Source organism: Stegostoma tigrinum, chromosome 15, assembly GCF_030684315.1.
Source record: "Stegostoma tigrinum isolate sSteTig4 chromosome 15, sSteTig4.hap1, whole genome shotgun sequence".
In the NCBI taxonomy this organism is placed as follows: Eukaryota; Metazoa; Chordata; class Chondrichthyes; order Orectolobiformes; family Stegostomatidae; genus Stegostoma; species Stegostoma tigrinum.
In genome coordinates, this window is record NC_081368.1 from 46,096,391 (window position 1) to 46,106,903 (window position 10,513).

General features: G+C 40.0%; 1 protein-coding gene across 1 annotated transcript in view; it reads left to right on the forward strand.

Moving 5' to 3' along the window:
* The window catches only part of kctd12b (potassium channel tetramerisation domain containing 12b), a 39,282-nt gene extending 29,693 nt beyond the window's left edge, over window positions 1-9,589 (forward strand). The window contains exons 3-4 of the mRNA XM_048544670.2: window positions 4,276-4,545; window positions 8,474-9,589. Coding sequence (XP_048400627.1) covers window positions 4,276-4,545; window positions 8,474-9,138 — 935 coding nt within the window. The 3' untranslated portion in view covers window positions 9,139-9,589. The remainder of the gene's footprint in view (window positions 1-4,275; window positions 4,546-8,473) is intronic.
* Window positions 9,590-10,513: the final 924 nt, after the last annotated feature.

Sequence of the window (10,513 nt, forward strand, 5' to 3'; positions counted from 1 at the left end):
GCAGCTTAGCTGTACATGTGCAAAGGCAATGCTGCCACCCCCACCCCCTACAAACCTATTGAAGCATCCAATATTTATATTTGGCTCAAAAGCCCTCAAAATAATTTGGCTTCGCAGCGAGGCTTTATCATCACTTGTTGATTGTATTGTGATCCTGAGGTCTGGACAAAGTAAATCATCCCATGTTGTTGGCAGACACATCTAGATTTATACTTTGTGTATGCTATAAAATTGTGTACTTCTTCCCCAGTACGAAATTTTCTCTGCTGCATTTCTGTTGATTCGTTAGCATTAAAATTGCCACAGTTCTGATTGCTTCTGACAGCAAGAGCTCTACCAATTTCCAACTTAAACATACTCAAATACTGAACCTTTCTGCAGGGTACAGAATTACTCTTTCCTTATTCATTCATGGGATGAGGGTGTCGCTGGCTAGGCAGCATTTATTGCCCATCCCTAATTGCCCAGAGAGCAGTTGAGAGTCAACCATATTGCTCTTGGTCTGGAGTCACATGTAGGTCAGACAAGGCAAGAACAGCAGTTTCCTTCCCTGAAGGACACGCGTGAACCAGATGGGTTTTTCTGACAATCGACAATGGATTCACGGTGATCATTAGGTTCTTAATTCCAGTTATTTTATTGAATTCAAATTCCACCATCAGCCATGGCAGGATTTGAACTCAGGTCCCCAGAATGTTGTTATCTGAATTAATAGTCTAGTAATAATACTACTAGCCATCACTTCCCTTATGACCTTCCAAAGGTCACAATCCTCTGAGTAAAATAACTCCTTCTTATTTCATACCTAGGTGGCATCTTTCTTATTTTAGACTATGGCCCCCGGCTTTGGCTGCCCTGAAATGAAACGTCTTATCTGCATCCACCATGTGTATTCCTTTAAATATTTTGTAGATTTAAATGAGATCACCTCTCATTCTTTGAGACTCAAGAGAATACGAATCCAGTTTGCCCAATCTTTCTTATTGGGAGAATTCTGCTAATCTGCAAACAAATCTGATGAACCTTTGTTCCAGCTTCTAAGACAATAGTATCTTTCCTGGCATAAGGAGACCAAAACTGCAGAAGGTCAAAACTAACAACCCAGTGAAATGGCCAGCTTTCACAAATCTACCTCCTTGGCCTCTGAGGAGAAGAGTGCAAAAGCCTCTGGAGGAAGCATCCATGAGGTTAGAAAGCACAGGAATACAATCTGATGAGCAGCTCACTGCAACAGCTCGGCAGCAGACTGAGGAAATAAATGCCCCAGTCTGCTGGCATTAAAGGACTACAGGAGACGAGGCACCTGCTCAGCTCCAGTTGGGAGAAGACTCTAATGTCGGCAATCAAGTACTTTGTCCTGATACACAGGCAGGAACAGGAGCGGCAGACAGGCATGTGGGAAGCAATGGCCCTTCTGGTCAGAAGATGAATCAGTGCAGTGAGTCATGCAACCATCTGGCTATATCTCCTTGGACTGGCCAGTGACTGCTATGGAGAGTCAGATCCAGCATTGTCAGGGTCTGCTGGAAAGGCTCCTGTACTCCAGTGCCCTAGCCGTAGATCCTTATGTGCAACTGGAGAAGCAGAGAAACTGTTGAACATCCAGGTGACACTTCCTGACCAGGACACAGGGCAGTACCAGGGATCACTAAGACAGAGGATGAGGAACACAGCGCCCTCAAATCTCCAATCACCACACTCTAGAGGTGACTAGGCCATCCATCTTGACTCTGCTTAATGGTCAATTTAGAGACAAATGTGACAATGCACATTTTGTTATTTAATACTTCATTTTGTAACTGCTACTGCTTTCCCTTACATCTGGTTGTTTGTCTCCCTGTGTTGTCCTGAATGTAACTGTTCCAGCATGAGGTATAACTTCATGGACACACAGAACGTATCACAGATTTGTCTGTGGTATTAGCCTGCTGCAACATCTGGAAGCAGAAGGAGCTAGACATATAAAGGACAATGGGTCATGCTGACAGCATTGTTACTTGCCCTACAACAGCCTATTCCGTTCATGGCCTTAGTACCCAAAGGTTTTGTGTGAATTAATTTTTCAGTGATGTCGGAGACAGGGAAGTGCACAAACAATGGGACAATTTATTCAAGTGGCCAGGAATTACTGATTCCACAGGTCTATGCCCTATTCAATTTTTGAGTCATGTGTGTAATGTTCTTTTCCTTTAAATGCCCTCACAGAGAGTCTTGCAATACCCTCCCACACTGGTTGAAATACCCAGCCTACTCATTCTGATTGTGGTTGCAGCTATTTTCTTGCTTTTGTGAACATTTGATACGTAGCATGATGGGAAGTGGCAGTGAGTTTTGCTAGATTAATGACTTCCACCTTCCACCTTTAATTTTTATGAGCTCCCAAATTACCAAGACCTCCTATCCCTCATTCTCATAGGCTTCACACCTTCCCTGGTCCCACTCAACCTATGTACATTAGCTTGGGCCCGCACACTTTTCCCCCTTAGCCCCTGGCATATCAGGTGACAATGTCAAGTGTAGTTATACACTGTTACCCCTTTGAAGTGGATACATCTCCCTTCCAAATTACCTCAATTCATCCACTCTTTACTATATCTCTCCTCTTGCAGAAACTGTTGCCCCATTTCACAATTGTTATCCACCCACACCTGCAGCAATATTTTTCCTGCAACAACAGACTGCTTCATACCCTCAGCTCAACAACTGCCTGTTCTTTAATTTCCATGGATAGACCCAATGTCCATGGTACATTCTCTTGAGTGACATGACCTGACAATCCCACAGAAGATGTGCCCACACCCCTGACTGGTGTCTCTCTTTGTCCCTGACTATATTCACTATCTACTGGTCTGGCTGCTATGGAGCCACGCTCTGGTTTGTAGATGTGTGGGTCCCTGACTAAGAACACAACATTTGATACCTGACCCTGGCCAAAAAACCTGGAATGATATTGGAGGCTGCCCTTGACTCGCTCTGCCAGGTCTACCTAATTGATATGTTCTTTCATCAACTTCAGTGAGGACTACTCCCCTAAGTCACCAGAGTTTCAGAGGATCATAGGGATCTTACTTGTCTTACTGAAGTGGTGTGTATTAACATTGCTGTTGTTAGGGTTGGAAGAAGCATGAATGGTTTGTAAGGTTCTGCATGACAACATATTAGTGAATGGAAGGGTTGAGCAGAGAATGGTTAGTACAGTTGTATTAGCCAACAGTTCATTTCCCATATCGTCATGGTAAAAATATTTATTGTGGCTGACAAAATGTTTCTTGCCATCCTTTTAAGAGGGCATAAGTTTAAGGTGAGGAGCAAATGATTTACAGGAGATGGAAACAAAGATTTTTTCACCCAGAGGGTGGTGGATATAGGGAACGTGCTGCCTGAAAAGGGTGGTGGAAGTGAGTACTTTTGCAATATCTAAGATCTGGATGTGTACTTAAAATACCTTAGGCCATGCACAAAGTACAAGTAAATAGGATTAGTGTAGTTCAGTGTTGGTCAGTATAGATATGGTGGGCCAAAGGGACCGATTCTATGTTGTATGACTCTATGACTCTATTGCTGCTTCTTCTCTCCCAAATGCAGGTTTGAACACTGCTTCAACCCATTTTCGCTAGGTGTACCACTGACAAGTAGAGAAGCAAAATACCAGAATCCCTCACTGCACAATTTGGGGAGCAGTGTGGCAGCCCCAGGACTAATTTCAACAGGAGGATAATGTAAATGCAGCTAATAAACAAAGGCCATGGGAAAGTTAAGATTCTACAAAACTCTTTCTAGCTCTTTAAAGTTAGTTTTCTCTTGTTTGCCTAATCATTGACTGAGTATCATTTGGAAACTTACAGGATGAATAAAATACAGAAATCACTGTCTGAATATGAATGAACAATTATAGTATATATTAAATCGCCGCTGATATATGAGGAAAAATAAATAGGATGAAATTGATCCGAACAGTGTTGCAAAACAAATGTTAGTGCAAGAGCAGCCATTTGACACAACAGCTGTGTTTCTTCTCTATTGAAAAGAATTGTGTATAACCAAAATTACATTTTAAAATGATTTCAAGTGACAAAGTATTTTGTGGGTTTGTTGTTCCCAGCAACCAAATACTTTCAGCTTTCAATCTTTCACTTGCGTATTTATTTATAATTTTCAAGCCCAAAATAATTCCATTCAAACCCTCCAAAAATATAGACAAAAATAACTATCCATTACCAATAAGGTCTATTTCTCCTTATTAATCATACGTAATATACTTGTGTTTTATGATAGTTGAAGAAACATCACCTGATGTGACTATTGTCACAGAAGAACAGAATGAAGTCATTGAAACTATTAACGATACTGAGGATGTAATCATCTGTAATAACGTGTCTACTTCTAGTATGGACAGCTGTTTTGAAGCAAATACTGTGTCAAAAGTTATAAATGAAAGTTCCCATGAGTCCTCACAGCAATCACACACTCAAGAATTGGAAGATATGCAAGAAACTCTGCGAGATGAAGACAAAATACAGATGGATTGTCATCGCTCCGAAGAAGGTAAGATAATGAGCAGTTGAAGTAAACCCTGAAACAGACAAGTCTGTCAAAGAGAACAATAACAGTGTAAATTGTATTTTTCGCAACAATGTTGAACAAAAATTTATGTATTTCCAATGGAAAGATATTTTTTATAAATTCTTCAAAAATGGTGTTGACAAAAAAAGAGACTATATTGCAATATATGAATCATTTCGGAAAGGAATTACTCACTAGTTTTTTTTAAATTTGGCTGATCATAGGATCTTGCTGATCATAGGAGCCAGGGTTGGTTAAACAGCCCTTTGAGCCTGCTCCGCAATTCAAGATCATGGCTAATTGCCTTCTCAATATCCTATTCCTATATTACACTCATATTCTCTGATGCCTTTAATAACTATACATTTAACAATGTCCAGCTTGAACTAACTTAATGACTGGGCTTTTGTAGCCCTCTAGGATGAGGGATTCCAAAGATTCGCCAAAGAAGTTCCTGTCCATCTCAGCCAAAATGGCAGCCTTTTATTCTGAAGGCATATCCACTTGGTTCTATATCCCACCGACTCTGTTTATCCCTTTAAGAATTTTGTATGTTTCTACAAAATCACCTCTCTTTATTCTAAACTCAAGAGAATACAGTCAAGTCTTTTCAATCTCTCCTCATAGAACTCCCACTATCCCAGGAATCAGTCTGTTAAACCTTGGCTGTACCTGGCACATATATCCTTCCTGAGGCAAGAGAGCTACGCATAAGACTCCAGATGCAGTCTGATCAATATTCTATATAATTAAAGAAAGCTTTATTTGCATCTGAAACTTAGACCTCTACCAAAGTGGATAACTTCACTCATCCACACAATAGTTCATTTTCATATTCTTGCTGACTCACTCAATCTAACTCACTTAGAAGCTTCTAACAATTCACATTCCCCAAAGTTTTGTATTATCTGCAAACATGGAAGTATTACAATTGGCCTCCAGATCCAGATCCGATATCTGTTCTTCCAATCAGAGATCAGCTCTCATGAACACACTGAATCCTTATGAGCAGCACTTCACCACCTCTTCCTCTTGCTAATCCCTCTTAAATGTTGATTACCTTTTAATCTTCAGTTACCAATCTTGGTCACTCTGCAGGCACCTAATAGCAATTAAATCATATCCTTTTAATTTGTAGTGGCAACATCAATTTATTTATCTTATTAGGATTGCTACCTCCATTCAGATAGAGTGGTTTTAAGTCTGCCTTTTTAATACTACTCTGTTATTTGACTGTTTGATGCCAGGATTTTTTTCTTCTGCTTTCCACATTTATGTCTATTGTACTTACCATTCTTTCTGCATTTCCTCTTAGGATCCCATCACATTGTTTAAACAATCTTCCCAACATCCCTCACAAATCTCTGACATGCATATTAGCCATGTCCTACAGTCATGTCCCATGTCATGACCCCTTTTGCAATTCCCAGTGCCCTAGAAATTTAATACTCTCTCTCCTGTACCATTTTTACAGCCGTGTTCGTTCACTTAAGATTAAATTTTATCCTCATACTCATTAGCATACGGTACTGGGAGAAATCCCAAGGTTACTGCCTAAGATTTTTAATAGCTTGCCTGATTTCTACTGAAACGACTTCATGCTTCTTTTTATCTTAGTCTATTATGCCAATGTAGAACACAAGCTCTCATTCTTAACCATTTCCTAAAAGAATGTCCTGTGATTGCTTTTTGACATGTCTAATCCTAGCATCAAGGAAGAAACATACCATCCTTGAGTCACATGTTTGACTACAGGACCATCTATCATTAATGGCATTTCAGCCTTCTCAACCTGACTTTGTGCAGCGGAGCCACTTGCAAAGCTACAGGCTTCGCTCTTGCTCCATTTCTCTAATGGAACATTACCTTCACCAGAATACAAAGTAGAAAACCAGTAAGTGAGAACATTAAGCTCAACGGGCTCTTTCAGTACATTTATGATATGTCTAGACCCAACAGTTACCCATTCCCTCTCTTCTTGCCCAGTCTTAATCTGTGGTGTGACCTCTTTGTTAAACATCCTATCAATACAGATCTCGGCTTCATGGATCCAGCCAATGCTTGAACAACAAAATTGTGAGCTCAAGCTTTTGTAGCTGGAGTCATTTTCTATGGGTGTTACTATGTTAGACTTGTAGAAACACAGAAATTTTACAACATGGAAAAGAATCCTTCGGAGCATCATGACCAAACCAGACATCAAGTATCTATCATTCTAGTTTCATGTGCAGACACTTAGCATACAAAACCATAGGGTATCACATTTTAAGTGTTCATCTTGAAGGCTCCTGTTTATACCACCCATTTAGGCAGTGAGTTTCAGATACCCATCACTCTCTGGGTTAAAATGTTTTTCTTCAAATTCATTCTAAACCTCTCACTCCTTGTCTTAAAATTGTGCCTCCTGGTTATTGATCCCTCTAAGGGTAGAAATTTCTCTATTGTACCCTGTCTCTGCTCCTCATAACTTTGTTTGCTTCAATGAGGTATCCTCTCAGCCTGCCCTCCCCTAAGGAAAACAATCCTAAACCATCTAGCTTTTCTTCATACCTGAACCACTCCAGCCCAGGCAACATACTGATAAATCTCCTCTGCACCCCCTTTAGTACAATCAAATTCTTCCAAATTGTCATCACTAGAACTGCACACAGTACTCCAACTGTGGATTAACTAACATTGTATACAGTTCCACCATTATCTCTTTGCTCTTTTTTCAATGCCTCAACTAATAAAGGCAAGTTTCTCTCATGCCTTTTTATCTATCTTATTTATTTGTTGTGCTGGCTTCAGGGCTCAATAGACATGCACACCAGAAATCTCTCTGATCCTGTATATTTTCTAATCTCATTATTTGTGTGCTCCTTGTCTTGTCAGTCCTCCCAAAATGACATAATCTACACTTTTCGGATTAAACTCCATTTGCCCCTGTTCAGCCCATTCGACCAAACTATCTGTCATTCTGTAATCTAAAGGTTTCCTCCTCTACTTAACAAATTACCAGTTTTCATGTCAATGTGAACATGCCTCCAACATTCATGTCTACACCATTAATGTGCACAATGGACAGCTAGGAACCCAGCATTGACCTCTATGGTACGTCACTAGTCTCAAGCTTCCAGTTACAAAAACACCTTCCAACCAACACCCTTTGTTTGCTTCCAGTAGACCAATTTTGGGTCCAATTTGCCAAATTGCTCCTAAGTGCCCATTACTACCTAAATGGGAACAGAGTTGGCATTCCATGCACAGAGCTGTCTTGCTATTGTCTTGCCATGCCATAAACAAACGTTCAGACTTTAAACTGGTGATAAGACAGCGGAGAGTAAAATTACTCACAAGCTGGCTCCTATGAATGCAGCACTGTCTTTGAATGACTATTTCAGGGTCCATTTTTCACTTGCTCCTCTTGATGATGCTGACAGCCTGGCTCAGCATCCTTATCTCACCCACTCCTTTCGTTATTGCTGTATGCCTGTCTTGACATTCTTCCCTTGCGTACTTCATTGAATGCTTCTGACTGCCTGTCTCAGTGTCTTTGTAGCTTGGTCCTCCAAGTACAGCTGATTTCTTCTCTCTCCTCCACCCCCCCCCCTCCCCTCGCAAAATCCGTGCCTTGTCTGTTCCACTTGGTATCACTGATTGCCTCTCTTAGATTCCTCCTCTTGCTTGCTTTACTTGATGCTGCTATCTGCCTGTCTCTGGTCCTTTCTTGTTTCTCTAGTTGATACTGATTGCATTTTGCAGGGTCCTCATCTCTCCTGCTCTTCAAAATGCTGCTGAATTCTTGCAATCCTTCTACTACCCACTCCTTTTGGTGATGGTTACTGCCGGACTCAGTTTCCTCCTTGTGATCACTTCAATTCAACAACATTCTCTCTATAATGTATTTAAATTTTGTGTTTTACTGCAGCTGAAGCTATATTACATGAAATGACTGGACTGACAGAAGAACAGAGCATAGCCACTGAAGCTGATAAGGACACAGAGGACACAGCAAACTGCAATAACATTGTTATACCTAGCTCAGAGAGCTGTTCTAAAGTAAACTCTGGCTTAGAAGTTATGAATAAAAATCTCCACATGCCCCTACAACGAGCAAGCACTTTAAGACTTGTTGATGTGCAAAGAATGCAAGAGGATGAATTAAATATTGGATCAGAACCCATGTACAAAGGTCTTCAGGAGCCCCTCCAGCGAGCAACCACTCTAAAACATGATGATGTGCAAAGAATTCAAGAGGATGCGATAAACACTGAGCCAGAATCCATGAACAGAAGTCTCCAAGAGCCTCCACAACAAGCAACCACCCGAGAACTTAATGAAATGCAAAGAATACAAGGGGGTGATGACATAAAGCTGCAAAAACAGAACATTAACAAAGACGGAAACGCAAACCAAAGTAGCTTAGACAAAACTACAGAACATGATCAGAACAAAAGTAATGATGAGAAACAGACATTGGAAGCAGAGTTGCAGAAATGTATTGATGATTTGAAAAACCTTAAAATACCCTCTACCTTCTTGAAGAAACAGAGGCACTGGCAAAATGAACTGCTAAAGAAATATGATATGTAAACCTATAAGAAATAAGTTGAATATTGGAATAAACATGATGTTTAGCTTCCTTGCCAGCTCTCTCCTGGCAGAGGTTAAAAATGAAATGTTGATAATGTAAATATCACAATGTTAAAATCTATCACAATGTTAAGATCTATCAAAACATCTGGACATTACCTATTTAACACAAAGTAGGTTAATAGATGATGCATTAGTATTTTACTTAATTTTCTCACTTATCTCTTAATGTTCACTCACACTTTATGTTCAAGTCCAAATGCAAGGTATAAGTGGAAACGTATTCATTCACATGGCTGTAATCACAGTTTAATTAACAGTACAGATTTCATTCATGTTTAAAGTTAGTAAATTACTAAGGTGGAACTCAGAAAAATCTTAGTTTACTTTCTAATGAGTGGGCTTATCAAGATAGAGATGTGATTTTAAGCAAATTGCCAAGTCAAGGCAGATGTCATTTCTTTTAGTAATTTATTAAAAATAAAATATTGAAACTTTACTACAAAGCTTTAAATTTATCACTTGAAGATTTCTTGTTACTGATAGAATTTAAGCATTTAATGAGCATTGCAATCGGTTAAATATTGAAAGTTTTCAAAAGGATATAAATAGTTTTTTTTCTGATTAACAGTAACAAAGTGATACACGTGCTTGGTTTAAATTTTGCTGGTACCTTTAATTGCAACTGGTTGATCACCGAAGTCAAGATCATAAGAACTATTTGAACATAGAACAATACAGCACAGAACAGGCCCTTCAGCCCTCGATGTTGCACCAACCTGTGAACTCATCTAAGCCCCTCCCCCTACACGATCCCATCATTATCCATTTGCTTATCCAAGGACTGTTTAAATGCCCCTAATGTGGCTGAGTTAACTACATTGGCAGGCAGGGCGTTCCACGCCCTTACCACTGAGTGAAGAACCTGCCTCTGACATCTGTCTTAAATCTATCACCCCTCAATTTGTAGCTATGCCCCCTTGTACAAGCTGAAGCCATCATCCTTAAAGGTATGAATAAGCCCCTGGTTTATCAAGTTCCACAGTACATTAATTCTACCAGCCAGGAATCCTACACTTTATTACCTACACTCTATTTTAGGATCAAAGGCATGATGAAAAGAGGATTGGGAAAGTTGATCCAGGTGCCTGTAGCTGTATTACGTTATTTGACTAGTTATTGAAGCTAGTAAGGACATAGAGGACTCATCAAGTCCAGGCATCCCATTCTCACAAAGAGACAGTGATGCCCAGAGGCACCTAGCTGGAGGTAGAACCGCACAAGGGCTGATTGTGACTCAACTTTCTGATCTGTTGAGCTTTACCTTATGTTTTTGATTGTGAAAAGGATATCCATTGACTGCAGCATTCATTCT